At 54.0% G+C, this 21,583-nt stretch overlaps 1 protein-coding gene across 1 annotated transcript; it reads left to right on the top strand.

Moving 5' to 3' along the window:
• LOC110407480 (heparan sulfate glucosamine 3-O-sulfotransferase 3B1-like) lies at window positions 1-21,583 on the top strand (the record flags this gene model as incomplete). Its single annotated transcript, XM_021415235.1, is given in 2 exon segments — window positions 1-159; window positions 20,960-21,583. Coding segments are annotated over 2 exon segments (778 nt in total), but the record flags the coding sequence as incomplete, so codon positions are not given.

Here is a 21,583-nt window from a genome sequence, read left to right as displayed (position 1 = left end):
GGGCAGCAAGCGGCTGCCGCAGGCCATCATCATCGGCGTGAAGAAGGGCGGCACGCGGGCGCTGCTGGAGTTCCTGCGGGTGCACCCCGACGTGCGCGCCGTCGGCGCCGAGCCCCACTTCTTCGACCGCAACTACGAGCGGGGCCTCGCCTGGTACAGGTACGGGGCGGGGAGGGCGGGCGGCTCCGGACACCCTTAAAAAAAAAAACAAAAAATAACCCCCGAACGCCGCTAGTTCTTATCGACCCTCCGCGCGGTGTGCGCTGTCCGAGGCGGTGCGGGCGGCGGCGGCCGGGCGTCTGCGGGCTTCGCGCTCGGCATAGCGCACGTCATCTTGAAATAGAGTTAAATATTAATTTTTCCTTCCCCAGCTCTCTCCGTGCTGCGGTTTTTTTCTCCCCTCCGCGGGAAGCCCCGGCCGCGCTCGGACCGGGGCAGCGCTGCCGGCGCGGGGCGGTCCCCGTGCGCTGCGCTCCGTTCGCTCCTTCCGAGACGAGAACTCGCTCCGGATCGCGGCTTTCAGCAAAAACCCCACCAAAAAAAAAAAAAAAAAAAGAGGGAAGAAAGAGGGAAAGGGGGAAGGAAAGGAGCTACACAGCGAGAAACACGCGAGGCGTTGATTAAAAGTCGAAAATTGGAGCAGAGCGGCGAGAGCACGGGCGCCGCAACCCGCCGCGCCCGGAGCGCTCGGGGCCGGTCCGTGCGGTACCGGAGCAGCTCGGGGCCGGCCGGTACAGCGGCGGAGTTCGGAGCTGTAGCAGCCCTGCAGCCCGCCCTCCGGCCCGGGTCGCTGGATGGGATTTGGATGCCGCCATCCCGTCGCGAAGGGGACGCGGGATAAGGTCGGGCGGTTTCGTGGAGTGGATTTCTGAGGTTTGAGCGGAGGATGCGGCGTCCCACGGCCGCGGGGTGAGGGTGCGCGCTCAGCCGCTCCCATCAAATATTAACTTGGCGTTTGGGAAGGAGAACCTACATATTGCAGAGCGGAGGAGCTGTCAGGATTTATTAGCAAAACGGCGTTGTAGGTGTTGAACTCTGTTTTTAATTAGGCGCCTAAATTAGACCATAAAATGGTTGATTAATCTTTTACAAGGAAGAGGTGGAAGGGGGAGAAGGAGAGAATAACGCTTATGATTGCACTAATCTGTTCTCCCGGCGTGGGGGGTGGCAGTCGGTGTCGAAGGGACGCGCGGAATTTTTAACATTTCGAGGAGCTGTCATCAAAGTTGGGCGCTGCTTCTTCCATAGTTCCTCCTCATCAGCGCGGGCCCTACCCCTGCGAGCAGGCTGCTGGGTGCCCGAGCCCTGGGGTTGGGCTGGTTTAGCTGAGTTCCAGCCAACTCCCAAGCAGCGGGTGGCTGTGGTGCCTTGGGAGACTGGGACCCGAATGGGTTGAGGGGAAGGAAGGTAAAATCGTGCTCGGTGCACCGAGGGGGGTGATAGTATTTGCCCAAATAATGGATGCGTGCTTTGCTAATTCTGCCTTATTTCGGAGTTGGGTTTGAATGAGACGCAGGAGCCGGTCGCGATGGATTTTGGTGTTAGAAATCAGATCCCGCATAGCTGCAAACTGCCCCGAATGTCGATGCATCGTGGTTTCACAGCGCTCCCCGGGAGCGTGCTTACTGCCACCAGCCCCACTGAGGCTTTTATTTATTATCTTAACATCAATAAGGGGAAGCGTTTGTGTTTGCTTGTTAACGGCCCCATAAAAGCAGATAAAAACCGCTGTAAAATATCTGCACCGCTGAGCCGGGCACAGCTCGGGTGCTTTTACACCGCCCTGCGCCGTGGGGCCGTTCCGTGCCCATCGCCGCCAACTCAACCCGTCGCCATTGAGGAGATAGACACCAATGTTGGCCGCTGGAAGGAGATTTTATTCCCATGGATGCGACACAGTGTGGTGGGGTCTGGTCGTTTTGGTTTGGTTGGGTTGTGTTTTTCTTTTCCTTCCTTTTTTTTTTAATTCATTTTTAAAATTTCCTCCGTCTTCCGAGGGAAAGTTGGTGCGGATTGACGAGAGGCAGGAGTCGTGGCAATCCTGCTCGTTTCGCTTTGATGAGAGCTTCAATTTCGGGGCCGTTTGCCATTAGTTGTATCGATCTCTCTGCTGCGCCGTGCCTGAAGGTCCCACGCACAGCGAGGAACTTGGGACGGAGGGACTGCCAACTTTTTCTTCCTCCGTTTGTTACACGGAGGAGTTTAAATGAAATAAAATATATTTTCCCCCATTCCTGCAGAAGGCAAAGCAGCATCCAATGGTGCTGAGCTGCTAAAAAGCGGAGGGAGGAGAGGGGAAAACTCAGTCACGGTGAGATAGCTGGGAATCGAATGGAAATAACCCCCGTGCGCGTGCTGCGGGGCTTTCCCCGGTAATGAAAGCAGCGTGTTCACCGCTCCGAGGGAAAATATCCACCATGACAGAGGAGAAACGGGATCCAGCCGCGCTGAGAACTGACTGCGAGGAGCACGTGGAACTTTGGGGCGATGAATGAGTTTCCTCGGTCCGGCTGCGCCGCGAGCAGCCCGGGGAAAATGCTGCGTGCGGGCGGGCGGCCGCTCGTATGGGGATCGCTTCTTCCCTGGGAAAGAAGGAAAAATAATTTTTATATATATATCTATATTTAGTTTCCTTTCATTTCAGGCGATAATGGCGTATTTTTAATAGGGCGGGGACTTGAAACCCTTTCGTCCTGTAATTAATGTACGGTAGGGAAACAACATCACGCTGTCAGAGTTACACATTTTTAGGGGGTGGTTTTTTTTTTTGCTTTTTTTTCCCCCTTTATTTCTCCCATTGGGCCCCGTGGGCTCAGCCCTGTGCCCCGCGGGGCTGTGCTCTGTGCTCCTGGCCCCGCTGCCCATTGCTGTCTATGTGGCGAGCACGCAGCCCGCACAAGGACCTCGTGCCCTGGCTCCAGCTGCTCTAGGAGCCCAACCGTGTTCTCTTTCTTCTCGCTCCCCTTTGTGTTTTATTTAATATTTTTATTCTGATTATAAGTTTTTATTCCTCCGACTCATTCCCCCCGGCTGGTTCGGATCCAGCTATGTGCAATGCGTTCCTTAACCCCCCAGTCACCCCAGTAAGCAGTGGGGATGTTAATACGCAGGGTGCTGCTTCGTGCCAATTCTCGAATGATGGGAAAACGTCCTCGCTGGGCATTGTGTCCTGTTTGTGCCCCCAGGAGCGTCCTTTTGGCCCCCAGGGTGGGGGTGTGATGGGCAGCAGAGGAAGGGTAACGCATCGCGTGGCCATAGGGGCGAAAGCCATGCTGAGCCCAGGCTAAATCTGAGCGAGACAGAATTTTACTTTTCATTTGGCCATTGCAAACCCCGAAATTATGGTGGTAGCGAGCGTAACACCCCGATGTCTTCTGTCCCCCCAGCCAGGCGCTTGCTAACTCCCATTGTGCTGAAGGCTCCTCGTCCCCAGCAAGTTTGGGAACGGAGGTGATTCTCCCGACAGCTTTGTGTGTGAAAGCCCCACAGCTGGGGAGGGACCGGTGTCCCCAGTGCGATCCTGGGAGCTGCTCTGCTGGCAACGAGCACATCCCAGCGGGATGGCCGCGTTCTCCAGGGTCGCTTTGCCAAGCGGCTTCCTGTTGAGATTTTATTTGCTTTAAGTAAAATATACACATAGATTAGAGGTACCTATATGTACCGATCAATCTCTATTTTTATATTTAATGTTTATATAAAGATATGTAACGTAGAGAAAAACAAATCTTGGCCTTGCTGAAGCAAGTGGGGTTAGTGCCGTGCCCGTAGCAGCAGGGCCCCGTGTTCCCCTCCACCATGCGTGCCAAGGCCGCCGGGCAAAGTTCCGAAGCGACCGGCCCCAAACCGCGGGGCTGGGCTGCTGGAATCAGTCAGCGAGGCCCTTGTGTTCGCATGGGATCATTCCTCCAGATCTGAGGAGGGTTGAGTTGTTCAAACAGATGGCAGAGCTTACTCGCGTCGCTGGGGTTTCAGCGCGCCGCTGCGGTTCGAGCGTGTTGCCCGATCCGACGCACGTGACGAGTCCTTCCCAGCACGACGCTGGGGGGGACGGCATTGTCTGCGGCGATCGGGTTTCACGGCCTCACCTGTCGAGCTGCTGAGCTCTGCGGCGTGGGCCGTGCGCTGGGGGGGACATGGCGGGCTGCCGCGTCGGGATGGCAGCGCCGCGAGCTGCGCCGGGCCTGTGGGAGGAAACCCGCAGGCCGGGGCCTCGGGCTTGGAGATTTTGTGTATTTTTTTTGTTGTTGTTTGTTTGTTTGTTTATTTTTCCTTTTTGTCGTGGGCTGAGCTTTGTGGTCTCTTCCCCGTGCGAGGCTGGATGCGGTGGCTCTAAAACTTGCCCCCCGTGGAGCTGTATTTCAGACCTGGCCGGATCCTGTGCTTGTCTCACCATCAGGCCCCGCTCGCTAAACTGCTCTGTCTGCTCCAGCTCGGACTCGGTGTCATTAATCCATCCTAATTAAGTGATCTTTCAGCGGCAGCGCTCACCTCTTCTCGCCGGTGTGACCGTGGGTGAGCAGCAGGTCATGGGGCTAACGAACGGGCCGCGCGGCGCGGGACGGCCAGCACGTGGCTCCTAGAACAACAAATCCCAGGGCTCGTTATTTCAGCAGCGTAATTAGGGGGTCAGGGGCTATCGACGCTACCTGTTGTCACCCTGCGGGGAGTGACTGGAGGGGACGCCTCCGCCTGGCAGTGACTAAGTGCTGGGTTGGGACTTGCTGACTGTACCGGGCTTGCCCAATTTCAGGTCTTTCAGCAGCTGATGGGGGAGTTTCTTAATTAGCTCATGAGCAATGAACGCTGGGTGCTTCAGCGAGGAGCTTGGCCTGGTGGCTGTCAGCAGAGGCGGCTGGGTCGATGGCCCATGTCTTCACTTTGTTAACGGCAATGAGGGGGCTTTGGGTGACGTGTTGGTTAGCAGCCTGGGTTAATTTGGGATCCTGGTGTCGCTGTTGGACTTGGTGATCCCTGTGGGTCCCTCCCAACTTGGGATATTCTCTGGTTCCATGGAGGTGGTTGCAACGTGGCCAGAGCCATGGCCAGAAGGGCCACCAGGGTCCCAGCAAAGGGTCCCCTGTGGTCCTCCTGCTTGGGGACAGCAGGGACTGTGGTGTGCAGAAGACCTTATTGTTCACTCATGTGCTGCAGAAAGGAGAGAAGTTCTTCTTATCTCTTCTTCAGATGTTCCCTGTGGTGGGCTTTCTCTTTGCAATAGCTCTGAAGCCCCAGGAAGAGAATGCTCGCTGGTGGTGGCTTTGAATGCGGTGTCCTCGTGCTGGAGGACATGAGGGACCTTGGGACGAGAGGAGGGGGCACGTGAGGGGCTGTTTGCGGGCTGCTGGCATCCCAAGTCTGCGTGTTGGCTCTGGAGATACGTGCTCCTACCTCAGGGGCTGTATGGAGAGGCTCAGACATTGGGGCGGTTGGGGGTTGCGATGCTGCTGGTGGGAACATCCAAGGAGAAGCTGTGCAAAAGTGCCTGCAGAAGACCTCACACTGACTTTGAGTAAATGAGTCATTCACTTCTTTTTTTTCCCTTCTTCTGGGAAGAAACAGTGCCCAGTCGCACGGTGGGTAGCAGAGAAGGCGAGAACTTTATTTAAAGAAAAATGCCACGTTCTGCTAAATCCTTTACATCTCCTTTCAGTTCCTCAGGAACACCCTGGAGCCATGTTCAGTATCTGTTCCTGCTGAGGGACGCTGTGACTTGGAGCTGCCTTTGACGCTGTCACAGCAGCGGAGCATCTGTCCCTGAGCTTACCTGCAGCTCGAGGGCAGCGGTCCCACTGGTGAGGTGCCACCCCATCAATGTCACACTGCTCCAATTCACAAAGTCAGAGCTGCGACCCAGCCAGCCTGCTCGGTGCTGGTGCAAGGCCTTCCCAAAACCCACCAGAGTGCTGGTTTGTTAGAATGGGAGTGATTTTGGAGCCTCCCCATGGAGCTGGCACAGCCAGTTCCCAGCGGTGTGAGCTGCTGGCAGCCCTGCAGTCGGCTCTTCCAGCAGCAAGCAGGGATTGCGCGTAGGTTTTTATTTTATAGGCCTGTGTAGAGCATTATAGGTGGATGTATATATGTGACACATCCCTTGCTGAGTGTGAACATGGGGCCAAATCCTGGGCTGCTGCACCGCAGTCCTGTGGCACAGCACAGCTGGAGTGGGAGCACTGATCCCGGTGCTCAGCGTGCTTTGCTGCGTGGGCAGGCTGCTCTGCACCAACTGGATCCGACCTCAGAACTTTGCTGCTTTCAGTGCCCTCTGAAGAGGATCAGGCCCCCGCTGTGTGTTTGAGTGGTGGTGAGTTTGGAAAACATTGCCCCTGATGCATGCACGTCGTCCTCTTGGGCAAAACCCATTACTTTGGTTAACTTCCATAGAGCAACTAGGAAAAACAGTGTTGTGGACAAGCCCTGCACTGGAAGCCCCTCAAGGTACTGAATGCAAACTTGTCTGAGAATCAGAAAGCCTGCTGCATGCTGGTGAGCTGTGCGTGGGGAGCAGCAGAGTCATTAGGGAACTGACTGCAGCAGGGTTGGAGGTTTCATCCCATGTGCCCCGTGTGCAGGAAGCGATTCTGCACTCAGAGCTGAGACCTTCCCGTCACTAGGGGGAGGACAAAACCCCGACGCTTTATTCATCAAGCGCTCTGCTGCTTCGTCGGGCTATGAAATGTTTGCTTAAAAACTGGCAAAGCCTGCAGCTCTGGCATGCCTGCTGCTTGGGTTTTTTTGAGTTGTGTTGGACTTGGAAGGAAGGCAGGAGGTGCTGGAGTAAACCGAGGGGAGGCAGCAGCTTCCTCTGCCCCGTGCACCAGGATAAGGGATGGTGAACATGATGCCTGCGGTCTCTCACCCCTTTGTGACCAGCAGTTGATCCAGTCCCACTACCACCCCCCATCTCTGCACATGGGGTGAGATGGGAGAGCTCCCGGCGGTGCTCGGTGGGGTGATGGGATTTGTGGGCATCCCTGAACATCCCCCAGTGTCTGCCTTGACTTCACTGCATTTCTGTGCAGCAAGGCTGCAAACAGAGCTGAGCAGCCGGAGCATCGCCAGTCCTCGGGGAGCTGGATGGGGCTGGGGATCAGCAAAGCCCTGCTGTCCTCCCTAGCACTGTGCACTGAGATTGCTGCAGCTTCACACGGAGCTCACAGCTTCTTTTTAAAATGTCCCCTCTTAGCAGATCTGGCATCTGGCAAGCCTTGGGCTGTCTGCATGGCGTTTTCAGAGGGAATAGCTAGCAGGGGTTGTTGAGCAGCAAGCAAAGCCTTGGGAGCAGATACCGGCCTTGCCAAAGCAGAAGTGGAATAGCAGGTTAGTGTTCTGCGAGCTGAGAGGGGCCAGGAGCTGCTGTCTGCTCTGAGGCCTCTTAATTACAGCCTGGTGCAGGGAGGGGTGTCCCGGTGCCTCGCACACCACCCCGCTGCACCGGGGCTGCTGGCTGCCCCTAGAGATGGTTTCAAGGTCACGCTGCTAAATGCAGTGTAATAATTAATTCAGCTATATATAAACAGCAAGCTCATGGGCTCCTAAAGCAGATTAGGAGCACAGGAGTTTCCTCCCTGCGGCCGTTTCCTCGCTGGGTTCCTCTGCAGTGAGCCATGCAGTTGTCGTGCTCGGCCATCCCGGCACGGGTCACCAGTTGTGCAGAGCAGCTGCAGGGCTGGGGCTAAGATGGAGAATGGTGGGGGCAGAGAAAAGCCTGCCCCCGGGCCCCTGGTTCTCCTAGACCCCCATTAAACCCAGTCTTCTTGCTGGGGATGGAGAGAGGGAACACATGCAGCATCTCTGCCCTCTACACTGGTGTCCAGTACTGGAAGAGCTGCTGGGATTTGCCTTCAGCAACAAGTGTTTCAAGACTGCTCTTGCTGTGAGGCTCGGCATAGCAGTAACTGAGCTGCATAGTGCTTTTATTTGCCACCGTGATGATGAGGAGACTTCGGTGCGGGATGAAACAATCTACAGAAGGCTGGTGGATGTGGAGGTGGAGGAATGAACTGTGCTGGGTTTTCTGGAAGGCCTGGAGCAACCTCATGTAACGAGGCATGAAATTAGAGCCAAACAAGTGCTCCTCTGGAGCTGAGACTTGCGCAGCATCAAAACCAATGCTTGTTTTTTTATTGTTCCGAAGTGTTTTTGGATAGATACCCAAAATGGGTCAAATCTCTATGCGAACTCCAAAAGTACACATTTAGGGGTAATGTTTAGTTTATATTGAGCTTGTTCTTGATGTAGCTGCAGAAACCTTCCAAGAAAACTAAAAGCTGCATCTCTTCATCACGTAGAAGTGACCTGCACTGTCGGATGCTGCTGGGAGGAGGAGCAGAGCAGCTTTCAGCACTTCCAGATCAGGCTGGGCTTTGAAGACTGGGCACATCCATGCTACAAAACCCATCAGCAAAGTCCTTGGGAAATCCCTAGCAGACCCCGTGGCCAGCTCCAGGGAGAGTGGAGCAGTGAGCATCATCGCTGCACACTTGATTTTTTCTTCTGCTGATCCTTTGTGGCACCTATTGGTGCATGACCAGGTGGGCCAATGTGCTGAGAACCAGGGAGTGGTGGTGGGGAGAGCAGCCTGGGGCTGATGGGCTCCGTGCAAGAGGTTGCACCTGGGAGCCTTGAGCCGCTCTCCTCCGGCCCTGTGGCTCTCTGAGACAGAGCTGGCTTGTCTCAGTTTCCAAGTGCCAGGATGTGGCTACATCCAGGAGATGGAGGCAGAGAGAAAAGGCTTTGTGAGGGCTCACAATGGAGCCCTGAGTTAGTTCAGTCCCAGTCAGAGGGGGCCGGCCTCTCTTTGGGAACCCAAGGGTGTAGAGATCAAAGGTGCGGGTGAGTCAATTACAATTCACATTTGGTTCATCCATATGTTTGAGTATTTGAAAGGCTTCAATGGTAACCCATTTTATATCTCCTATGCCCATTGATTTGTTAATCTGACACTCGGTTTCATCTGAATGACAATGGCTCTCATTCAGACTCTTCAGTGTTCAGGGAAAAGTCATTTCACTTGGGTTGTTCGCCATCCCTCAGCATACCAGCCCTCTGCGTTCCCTATGTCGGGGACTGCCGAGCCGGGGCAGAAGTAGCCCAGCTCTCAGCACCAAGGCCAGGGTTGATCTGTGCATGCATTTCCTACGACGTGGCTGATGGGTGGATCTGCTGCCAGTGGTTGGATTTTGGCAAGTGTGACATTGCTCCTTGAAGCCCTTTTGGGTTGGCGCTGCAGCCATGGGCCTGCCTTACACCCGTCAGGGTATGAACCCTAGCAGTCAGAAGTGAGCAGCGAGCATGAAGAGCCCTCCTAAACACAGCCCAAGTGTGTAGGGTTAGATCAAGTCATTGGTATGGCAATGCACAGTGTCTAATTAAGTGAATGCCTTCTTAATTAGAAGTAGTGCTTTGCATCTGTTGTACTTGTAGCAGAGCATCTCCACCAGCTGAGTCTACTCTTTAAAGAGCTCTTGACTGCTTATGACCAGCCGTGGTCCCATGTAATGACTGGGGCAGGAGGGGTGTCTGCAGACAGACCTGCTCCTTCTTGTTTCCCTAATTGGTGCCTGTCTCCCTCCTCTGCTGGGAATCTCGCTCCTTCCCAGGGTTGTTGGTGCTCCTTCTGCTGCACCCAGAGCTCTGCAGCATTGCTGGTGCCCACCTTGTGACGTGGTGGCACGGCCACTCCCAGCAGGATGTCCTCAGTGGGCACCTTACTCTTTTGTCCTGGTGTTCGATTGCTTTTCCTGCCTCTGGAGTCTTGTGTCAGGGGTAAAAAGGGTGGGGAGAGACTGGGTGGGGGGGGGGAGGCATACCATCCTGACTGGAGAAAATCCCATCCTGGACAAATGTGTTGTCACTCACTAACCTGATCTGTTTACAATGGGAAGCTTGATTTCCAATGCACCGCCTACACCTTTCTGGCTGTAATCGCAAATCCATTAAGGAATGAGGTGAGATGGCAATCCCATTTGTGCTGAAATGCATTTAGGGATCAGTGCTGAGAGGATCACCGGTGTATTAACTCCCAGGCCTTTGTTCCAGTGGGTGGCAAACACAGCTCGCCCCGAGGTGGGACAAGCTGGTGGCCGGATGGCACCAGGTCAGGTCACTGCTGTGCCAGCCAGCAGCTGCTGTCACCTTCTGTAGCGAGGAAGTTTGTTCGTCGCTGTGGTTCTTGTCACTGGGACAGTGACCTGTGATGGTCAGAGGGGTGTCCCGTTGTCCTCGGGGCCATCGTGGTGGCTGCCCAGTGTTCCAAGTGGTGATGCTGAGGGGGAACTGGGGCTGCGCAGCAGCTTCGCGGCCACACTCAGCCTCAGTTAGGAGCATGCATGCACACGTGGCTCTTGGCAAACAGGTCAGAAGAGAGAACTGTACCTTTTGTGGGTGGTGAAAGTGGAAGGCTGGCTGCTTTCTGAGCTGTCCTTTCCAAGGCCTCTGCTGCTGGGGCGGTGCTGGTTGCTTGCCTTTTGCCCTTAGCTGCAGAGGATGGATTCCTGGAGTGACTTTTTAAAGACTTGCGGCCCTTTCTTGATGCGTATGTTCATCTGTCTGCAGGTTTCCCTGTCACCTGCCCTGGCCTTGCCCCCCCAACAGCTTCCTTCCTGCGCTCTGTGGGGGAGCCAGGCTGCTCTGGAGGATGCTCGGAGGCTCCAAGTGCCCACAGGAGATCTATGCTGCATGGACGAGGCAGTCTCCCTGCTCCCCTTTCTGCATTGATCCACACAGCAAGTGAGAGCAGCAGGGCTGTCACACAGCTGCCAGCAGCACCAGTTCCTTTCGTGTCTCTTTGCACACCCCGTGTGCATATCCCACCCCTAGGGTGCCCTGCAGGAGCGACAAACAGCAGGGCATCCCTGCAGGCAGCACGGGGCTTTATCACCAAGCTTTTCTTTTAATGGCCAGGCTCCATCGGAGCAGTGTGTGTCTAGGTGCACGCAGAGCCCTCCCTGTGCAAACGACGGGCTGCTCCAGGGCGTTGGACAAAAGGCAGCATTATCAGTGCGGCTTGTTACCTGCCTGTGCAGGCACACAGGTTGTGGGCTCTCGTTTGTGTGCTCGGGGAGGAACACAAAAGAGCTCTCAGTGGGGCTGTGATTGATGAATGGGGCAGGAGGGGAGCGTGGGTCCCGCCTGTCTCTCGCTGGGTTGGTTTTGTTCAGTGGCTGTTGATTCGTGCGGTGCTTAGTGAAGGGCTGGCTCTGTAGTTGGTGGGTTTTTCTTTTAGCTCTCCTCTAGCAACATCTGGAGCAGGTGGAACGTGGTGTCTGGGCTGCTCCAGGGAGAGGGAGAGTGTGGGGAGGGGAAGGGGTGCGGAAGCATTGGCTTGTCCCTCTGTTGTGGCTCATCCCTGGGATGAACTGTGGTGTGTGAGCTTTGTGTGCCCCTGGTTGTCAGTTCATATCCCTGCGGTCCTGTCCTGGCTGGGAGCTTGTGAGGTGTTGCTGAGGTGCTCTAAAGTGGTGTCCTAAAGTGACGTGGGGATGGTTGAAGTGACCGTTGTCTCCTGCATAAGATATCGAAGATGTGCCTGTTGGATCCAGCATGAGGTTTGCTCTGCTCGCTAGGCTCCTCACCACTGGCATATGGCACAGCGGGTCCCTGGAGAAGGGCTTTGGGGATAAGGCTGTTTGGATAACCTCTCATGAGCTTCCTGCGTTATTGGAGTATAGCAGGGACAGGAAATACCTCCAGATGCAGGGCACAAGGGATCCAGAGCCCCAGTGAGACAGCCTGAGGCTAACAGAGGCCCCACGCTGGGGCAAGGTGCAGTGTCTGACCCCATGGCACATCCCTTTGGGGCAGCCAGGAGGATGCTCTGCCCTGCAGGGCTGATGGGCGGTTCCGTTCCTGCATTAGCCATGGTGCTGCTGGGTTTGGGGTTCTTGAAGGACCTCGTGCTTCTAGGAAACCCACTGAAAGCCAACAAGCTGTAGTCACCCACATTCTCACATCTGTGGGGTTTAACCCTATGGGGGTGATCCCATTGCTGCAAGGAAGTGCTTCTCCGACAAGTAAGAGGAAGAGAGATGTCTAAAGGACAAGCAAAGAGCAGTGCCTGTGGTGTTTTAATGTCTTTGAGAGGACTAGTGCTGTTCCTACAAATTAAGAGAAGAAATCAATGGGTGTGGGAGCAGTTTGGGGCTATGGACTCTGTGCTGGGCTGGCGCATATGCTGCTGAGAGCTGAATGCTGCTGGTGCTGGCTGCTGTTCCCCTCCACAATAGCAGCATGTCTGAGGGGCAAAGAGTTGTCAGCCATCAAACCTGCAGCCTCTGCCACCCCTCGTCTTCTAGGGGAGTGCAGACCATGTGAAATCATCTCCTGAAGCCGTGATTTCCCCCTTCAGGCTCCAAGGAAGGGTGCAGAAGAGCAGTGATTCCAGGCTGAGGAGCTCTTTATGCACTGCTCCGGGCCAGCCTGCTTTTGGATGAGGACATCACTTTGGTTCTTGCAGCTGCTGGACCAGTCCCAGCAGCTTCCCATGGAGTCTGGGCCCTGTGCTGCTCAGGTACAGGCACGTTTGAGAAGCAGCATCTCTGGCACGAGAACAGGGAAGAGAAGCAGCTGGTCCTTCTGTTTGTGACAGCGTAAGAGCCACAAGTCAGGCAGGGGCAGCTGGAAGGATTGATCGTTCCCAAGGACTGAGTCGTGAGTGCTGAATCTCTGCAGGTGCCTAAAATTCTTCCTCTTTTTCTTCCCTTCTGGGCTGTTGTCTGCTTCGTTTATAGGGAGAAACGTTACGACCGCTTTGCGCTGAACTCTTGGGCACCGTGCAGGTAGCGCCGGCGTGTTGCAGCCCGGAGCCACCGCACGTGGGTGACAGCTGCTGGCAGAGGGACAAAGGTGACACGGGTGAATGGGGACACGGGGATGAATCAGTGACACGTTTTGCTGGGGTGCACCAAGAGGCAGCAGCACGCAGCAGTGAAACGCACAGCTTGGAGGGGGCAGCTGGCCCTGCGATCTGCTGGAAAAAAGCCTCTGGTCCTGCTTTGCTGGATAGCTCAGGCGTGGTTCCTGCTGGGTTTAGAGTTAGTTTCCCTTCTTAAATCCCAGAACTTCCCCCTCCTTGTCCTTCTTTGAAACAAAAACAGTCTCTTTTTTTTTATTTTTTCCTCTTGGAAATGGAGGCAGATTAGAGTAATCTCGCATGACTCGAGCAGTGGGCAGTGGACTCCCTTGCTGCTGTGCGATATTCTGAAGAAGTCACCCAGAAACAGCAATTAGCTTTTAATCGAAGCGCCGTGCCCGCCAGGAAGAGGAACTGGGGCTCTTTGTGCCCGGGGCGGCAGCGGGGGGACCTGGTGGCCCTGAATGGGACCGGGCTTGACCGGGAGGAGCAAGATGCTCATTTCAGCCCCACCCCCTTTCTGCACTCAAAAGCTGTTATTTTCAGAGCAAAGCGCTATTGAAGCGTTGGGACAATGGAGACCAAATCCTGCTGGGGGAAGGGAGGTGCTGGCAATCGCATCTTTTGTTGCTTTTCCTTCTTTACTTGCCTATGGCCTTCCCACTCCAAGAAATCCACATAGATGCTCGCTAGATGATAATGCAATCACTTTCTTGGGACCTTGCTAATAGGATTATAATTATTACTGGAGATAAAGTGAAGTGAATGGAATATTTACCACTTCATCTCAAATTATTGTAAATCCCACCAAAGCAGCCCTTTGATATGTAAAGTGCTGTCCCCCCTCTCCTCGGCGAGATCATTATTTAGTGGAAGTTCCGAGCTTTTAAGTATGATGGGGGACAGAAAGAGGCTTCTCTCTTTACATAAAGAGGGGACGGATATAATGAACTGGTGGAGCTGATGAATATCTGGGCTGGCTCCAGCAGAGGAGGAGAGAAAGTTCTTGGTGAGCGTTTGTAAATGCAATGCTGATTTGATGCACGATGAGCAAAGCGAGGAGCCAGGGTGGGCTGTGCACGTGGAACGTCTGCGTTGGTTTGGAAGGGACCTGGACAAAGGGCTGGGAGAGAGACCCACCGAGATTTTTGGTGTATATGGATTGCAGCTGGGCTGGGAAGATCTCTGAGCTGCAGTTGGATGAGTGTTGGGGACGGGCGTGCTACTTGCCTGTTCTTGCTCTGCCCTGTGTTTGGAGACCGTGGTGGCTTTGGCCCAATCCAGGAGCTGCTGTCCTGCCCCTGCCCTGCTGCAAGTACCCGGTGTAGGCAGCACTAGTGCTTGGGGGACCCCCAGCCAACAAGCAGGGCTTTCTCTCATGCCTTTCTCCCAAGTTTTCATCCCCTTGAGTCCTTCCTCCCAACACTGGAGCATCAGCTCTGTGCTGGGGCAGGGAACTGCTTGAGCCAGGAGCCTGAGCCTCGGAGAGCTTCCTGGTGCCTTTGTGCCCATTGCTAAGGGTGGGCCTGTCCTTCTCAGCCTCAAGGAACCTTTGAGGCACTTTGGTCCCTGTTACTCTTTCCAGTGAAAGCACAAACCCTGTTCCAATGCAGACAGCACTGCCAATCTAGCATTGCTGCTACTAGTTGTTCCCTCCCCTATAGGCTGCAACCCTATGATGCACCATGTATTGCACTGTCCCCTCCTGTTGTACTGTGTCTGCACGCAGTGTAAGGACTGGTGCCCCGTGTCCCCGCTCTCTCCCAGCACATGATGGGGTTTTGCATCTGCGTCAAAGGAGCTGAGATCGAACTTCATGGCTGGAGCCTGTTCCCATGTGGGTGGTGGTGGGCACCTGGACCTGCAGACATCATCAAAGCCCACAGAAGGAGCAGCTTCTTGATGGGAAGCCTTCACGCTGTTACCTTCCTCTCCCTCCCCTAATCCCCAGACTCCCCAACAGATGAAGGGACCTGGCAAATATGGGGGCAGGGAGCAAGGAGGGTGAGAAAAACATGACTTTCATGCCCGTGGATTATTTTCCCCCTTTCCCTTCTCCTTTATCTCCCCTTTCTCACCCCCGAAATTCATTAATTCCCATCATCTGGTTTGTGTAAATGTCATGGCGAGTGTTTGATGGAGCTGGATAGAGTTACACCCGTTTCAAAAAGGCTGGGGCTGGTTCACAGCCGTTCTCTTTTATTGTTGTACGGTTCGCCAACCCAAACAATGGGCTCCTGCTTGAGACAAAGGCACACATGTTGCTCTTAGGGCTGATAACAAAAAGAGGAGAGGCTGCGTGCTACTGCACAGGTCCTCGGTGCAACAGTGGGAGGAGAGGGCAACCCAAGGCAGGGAAATTTTGCTAAGAAAATTCAAATGTATCAAATAATAAACCAGCAAGTGGAAGGAAATTCTTATTACTACTTCTCTGCTCCTTCCTCTCCATCATCTTCCTCTTTTCCCAGCTGGATCTGCTGCTAACGGAGAGCCAAGTGGGAGCCACATTGGTGATGCCAAAGCCAGTGGACCTCGGTGCTGATCTGTCGTGTAGTTAAACCTCTGTTATTCTCGCGTTCTTTCCTTGCTTGCTTGCCAGGTTCTTGCTTTAAAGTAATATTTCTGCGACTTGATGATTTTATGATCAGCCTTTGGGGGAAAGCAACCATTAAATCCTCGGAGTCTTGTGGGGTGACTCAGCCGTGCTGTTTGTCCCTGTGGCTCTTACTTTGGTGATGTTCCAGTCTTCTGCAAAACTCATCCTGGGCTCTAAAGGTCCTCCTAATAGTACAGCCTGTTTCAGCTTTTGCTTTCTTGTAAGAAATATTAGGGGTTTTTGCTTGCTAGTGATAACAGAGATAACAGTGTATAATTTAAGCTCCATAAAGCCAGCTTAAAGCCAATGGTAAATACCAGTGAATGGGGTCTGGGTGCTGCCATGCTTTGTAGACAGAGCCTTGGAAGTTCTCTTGTGCTGCATCCCAGTGAAACTGGGAGAGGGTTGGTTCTCCAACTGATGAGCAGGGCTTAAAGGAATGGGGTCAGGATGGGTCCAGTGTGGTGGCCTTTGGCCTTGTGATGTGATGCTGGTGATGCTCTGGGTTTTTGCTTCCCAGAACTTTGCTCATTCTCTGGTGCTGGAATAGGGCTGGAAGCCTCCTCCTGGGCTGGGAGAATCTGTGTCTGCGTTTTCCATTTCTGTTCTGTCTAATCCATGTGGTCTGTCAGACTGCCTGTTGTGAGGTTTTGGGGGTACTTTCTCCAGAAACTGTCGTGTTTCCAAATTTTGGTTGTCTTGGAAGAAATCACTTCTTGTTGTCTTGAAACATCAGTCAGGAATTTGGGTAGAAAGTGGCCAGGAATAGGTTGGATGCTCTGCATGCCCACTGCTGTGCGGCCGAGCAAATGGTTCTGGATTACAGGGCTGAGCTCAATGTGAGCATGGCTGGTATCCAGAATAGTCTGACTTGCTTTTTTCCCCTTTTTTCCCTATTTTCCTTGTTTCTAGGGCACAGCTCTGGGGGAAGTCTAGAAATCCTGCACAAAAAGCCATTCTCACCGTATCTGCCTCAGGGACTGTGTGAATGCTGCTCAGTCTGCCCCGTAGCCTGCAGTCACCTCGGTGGCATTCAGAAATTTTGACGTTTCGTCCCAGACATAATGACACTTCTCTTCTTTTTAGAATTACCTACACAGACACAGCCCTCTCCCTTTTGGAGCAAAGTTCTGTTGTCCTTGCAGAGGGAAACTGAGACAGCTGAGGTGTCTGGAGGGGATTGAGCTGAAGGACCGGGCTGGAGGTGGGGGGTTTTGAGACTGGAATGAGACGTTGCTGTAGCCGTGCCATGGTGGTGGTAGCACTGGCTCACTCCTGTGCAGCAGCCATAGGGACCAGTCCTCCCTCCCTGCAGTGGGATTCCCTGCTGGGTGATGCTACTGGTCCTGCTGGGCTCCAGCACATCCCTCACAGCTCCGCTCCCCTCCCTCCCCAGGAGGCCGCAGTCTGTCCTGCATGCCATTCTGTCCTACCTGCCACCGACACCGCAGCCACGGGACGTGGAGGTCCCTGCAGCCCCCGGCCCCTCCTGGAGAAGTGGCAGCAGATTAGCTCGGAGCCCCCCTGTGCAGACAAAAGCTGCCACAAAGGGCATTAGCCTTCAGGATTGGATTACCGTGGGGCCACCTGTCATTCCCACTTTGTAAATTTATGTCTCTGTGGGTCCAGTTTTCACGTTAGAGAAGTTTGTACTTAAAAAGCAAAATAAAATCCCCCCTCTCCCCCCCCCTCCCACGTCCCTCCAGGCAGCAGCCTGGCGGGGTCATTTTAGCATCCCGTCTAATTGTGGGCTTCAGAGCTGAGCAGGGCTGAGGATTAGGGCTGTTTGAATGAGGAGGGCCTTTATTACATTAGTCTAAGTGGTTAATAGGTAAAGTAGGCCAATCCATCTTTAGGCTAAGCCTATCACTTCGCCTACGGAGGATGCAAGCTTCACCGAGGAAATATTCATTAGAGGAAAAGCTTTTCCTCTGTCTCTCTTGACATGTTCATGGCTCGGAGCGAGGGACTCTGCTCTCTGCCTGTGGGAAATTCGTGGCTGTGATCCCACGGGATCTCCATCGTCCCATGGGACCCACAGGTCCTCCAGGTGCTGGCTGCCGAAATCAGGGATGCAGGAATCTGCTGGCACTGTCATCCTCACTTTCCTTTTCTGTGCTCACAAAGCAGAAGCCTTGTCCCTTTCCTAGTGGGGACGCAGGGAAGGGTTCAAAGGTGGGGCTGCAGCACTGGGACTCTCTGCCGTGGGATGTTCTCAAGGTGAAAAGGGTTTAAAAGACTCAGGCAGTCCGCAGTCAATATGAAACAGGATGGTTTGGATGCACACGCGGGCTCCAGAGGTCTTTGATTCCAGGTTGCCAGAAGGCAGGAGGATAACAAGACAGGAGGACTGCTTGCCAAGCTTTTCATAGCATCTTTATTTCCCACCCTGCTATCCACTGCAGCCCTCTGCGGTGTCTCCATCCAGCCCTGTCCCGACTGGTGCAGCAGCTTTTGTCTGTGCTCGGATCTCTTTCCCACGGCCTGGCTCAGCTTTATCATCTCCCTTTCCCATACAGATAGTCGTGGTGGCTGCACCTGTGACATCACTACCCTGCACCAGGAAGCTGCCCAGGCCTGTATGACCCAGAGGGGCCATATCCTACCAGCACACCGTGGCTGCAGCTCTTCCAGCCATGATAGCTCCTCTCTCCCTCTACCACTCACACAGCCCTCGCTGTCTGGGAGCCTTGGGAGCAGATTCAGAGTTGGAGTCTGGTCCTGCTTCCATTGACATACACATCTGGTGTGTTGTGTTGGAGCCACAGTGCTACACGCAGGCCAGTTTGCCCTTCTCCAGGTGTGGTTTGAATGGGAATAAACCCTTCTCAGTGACTCTTCTACCTGTGTGAGTTCAGAGCAGCAAACCTACCAGTTCCTCCTGTCCCCAAGGCTCCGTCTCTGACTGCCGGCGTGATGGGTGATGGCTGTGTGGGAGATTATGGAAACCATGGGAAAGCTCCTTGCTACAGACAGGCACGTGCAGTGAAACATTGCTTTCCTGGATGCGGTGCTGTCAGAGGTTCACACCACATCCATGGCCCGCAATATTCGGCTTCACCTGCTGCTCTCCAGCTTCTGTGCAGCCACTTTTCAGCTGGGTCAGCTGCTGGAAACAAGACATGCTGCATGCCCTCAGGCACAAACCAGGAGTGGGCTCAGGTGCTGCCGGGCCTGTGGGTGCCTCTGATGTGAAGAGTTGCTCCTTGCTTTCCTCCACTTCTGCAGTACACTCCTCTGAGTTCGTGGAAACACTCATTAAGAGTTTCCCAACCCAATCACCTGAGTCAGCACCTCTGCCCCCAGCAGTTTCCTCCTCTTCCCCAGGGCAGAGCGCTGCCTAAGGCCTCTCTTGTGCAAGGAGGAAAATATAAGCCTTGCATCACTGCCAGGAGCCCAGTAAACACTGATTGCAGCAGCCCTGCAGGAGAAGTTGACCTTGATGTCCTGGGCCTCAATGCAGAGTGAGCTGGTAGACTCACTGCCTTCAGTTGGGCCTGGGCCCATCTTGGAGAGCAGTCTCCTCTCTTGGCAGGTCCGCGGCCATTAAAGGCTTAGTGGGTTGAAACCTTAAATCAATCAGTGGCCAGGGCGGGATGTAGAGCTCAGACTTAATGTGGCCATAAAAAGAGACATCACTTAATGAGTAGTCTGTCGAAATCCACATCAGCCCACGTTAGATTTAAGAGTCGCTGCCCGAGCGTTATTGACTCGCGCTGTTCTCCGAAGGCGTTACCTGTTTGTGGAATGAGCCAGAAAGGCACGGGGTTAGTCAGAGCTGTGTTTTGGTTCTGTTTGTCGGCACATGCCAGCTCCTGACTTGCAGCAGCATTCACGTCCCAGGTGCCTGTATGCTGGCGTGAGTTTTGTCTGCATGAGAAACTCCACCTGTGTGATGCTGAGCAGGCAGCCCTAGGGTTTGCCCCAACATTGGCTGGTTGTTGCCCCAAGGTGATAGCCCCTTTGTCCCAGGTCCTCTGACTGCCCTGTCGACCCATGCAGATCTGGCCTAGATGATCTTAGAGGTCTTTTCCAACCTTAATGACTCAATGATTCTATGGAGAGTGCAATGCAGAGCGCACAGGTGTGGGCACTGGGTGTCCCTTGCCAGTAAACACATTGCATAAACTTAATGCCAGAAGGTGAAATAGAATACTAAGTACAATCTACATCAAACAGCGGTTACCTAAGCAGCTACTGACCAAATTCCATGGCCATGCAACAATTTGTTGTTGTCAGACCACTCATTATGGATTTTCCTGCTGTTTACCCTCAGATGGGTCATCTTTTTCCCCCTGGCTTCTTACTTGGGGCAACCACTGGCATGAGCACAAGTTATCAGCAACATTTGGGATTGCAAGGGCTCGTGGTTATCTTTGCTGTAGAAGCATAAAAGCAATGTGGGAAGGGAACAAGCAGCCTCTGTGTGCAGCACGGTTGGAGAAATGCTGCTTGAGGCTTGCAGATCACATGCTTACCCATCATTTCTCTGCAATGGGTGGATGCTTTGAAAACTTAATCAAGTTTTATAGCTTTAGTTTTGTGACAGACTCCCCTCTTGCTGTCTTTAACTCACTCACAGCCCAGAGTCAATGAGTCCCATGGGGTTGTAAAGGGAAAGTGTTGGCAAAGGGTCTAAAATATTTAGGCTTGCCTAGTGAATGTTAGGAAAAAATGACTTTTCTTGCTTTGAGCCAGTTCAATAATTTCAGAGAGTTGTCCAGTTTTTATCTGCGTGGCTAATTAGAAACAACCAGGGAAATAGGGCAGAATTCAAGGATTTGTGTGTTGTGAGGGTGCGTCCTACTCGCACGCTGAGGTTGTGTTCTCCTGGTTGCATCCTGTATCCCAACTGGTTGTAGCTCACGTGGGACTGGTTGTCCTTGCTGGGTGCTGGCTGGAATGTGCTGGAGATGCCACCAGCAGCTCTTGATGCTCCTTATGGTGCTTGTCGGGGAAATACTTTGCTGGATGCAGAGGACCCTGTGGTTGGGTGACCAGCTAGGTACATGCTGTGAATGAATTGCACTCTTTTGCCTAAATTGAGAAAAATGTCACATTGGCGTTGCTGTAGGAAAGCAGGCGGGGCATGCTCTGTTGAGCTCCCGGCTTTCAGCAGCCCTTCCTCTTGTTACCCTGGGGCAGATGAGCTCCGGGCTGGGTATGGAGGCAGACTGGTGCTGTCCTGAGCCATGCACAGTGCTGCTGTGGACTCATCCTGACCAGCTGGCATGGTATGCGCAGCCACACTGCAGGTGCAGAGTGCGGCCCGGCTCACCCACCCCGGAGAAGTGGGAGATTGCTCAGCTGGATTTCTAATACAGTGCTCTTTAATAATAATACCCATAGCCCCTAGATCATTGGAAAATGGATTTATCTGTATGAGCTGAATGTCCCATACACGCACGTTAAGGAAGAAAGTTCTTGTGTATGTATGTGCTTGTGTATTTATACATACATGCGTATTTTCCTTGCTGTTACCTGCTGTTCTAACCCACATGTTTTGCTGGCAGGGACCTCATGCCCAGGACCCTGGAGGGGCAGATCACCATGGAGAAGACCCCCAGCTACTTCGTCACCAAGGAGGCCCCAGCCCGCATCTCCTCCATGGCCAAGGGCACGAAGCTGATCGTGGTGGTGCGGGACCCCGTGACCAGAGCCATCTCGGACTACACACAGACGCTCTCCAAGAAGCCCGACATCCCCACCTTTGAGAGCCTGACCTTCAAAAACAGGACTACGGGCCTGATCGACACCTCGTGGAGCGCCATCCAGATCGGCATCTACGCCAAGCACCTGGAGAACTGGCTGCTCTACTTCCCCATCGGGCAGATCCTCTTCGTCAGCGGGGAGAGGCTGATCAGCGACCCCGCGGGGGAGCTGGGCAGGGTCCAGGACTTTCTGGGCCTCAAGAGGATCATCACCGACAAACACTTCTACTTCAACAAAACCAAGGGCTTCCCCTGCCTGAAGAAGGCGGAGGGCAGCAGCAAACCCCACTGCCTGGGGAAAACGAAAGGCAGGACCCACCCCGACATCGACCAGGAGGTGGTGCAGAGGCTGCGGGACTTCTACCGGCCCTTCAACATGAAGTTCTACCAGATGACGGGGCAGGACTTCGGCTGGGACTGAGGCTG

This window comes from Numida meleagris, chromosome 17 (assembly GCF_002078875.1).
Source record: "Numida meleagris isolate 19003 breed g44 Domestic line chromosome 17, NumMel1.0, whole genome shotgun sequence".
Taxonomy (NCBI): domain Eukaryota; kingdom Metazoa; phylum Chordata; class Aves; order Galliformes; family Numididae; genus Numida; species Numida meleagris.
The sequence above is the reverse complement of the archived record's forward strand: the minus strand, read 5'-3'. Positions and strand labels throughout refer to the sequence as shown.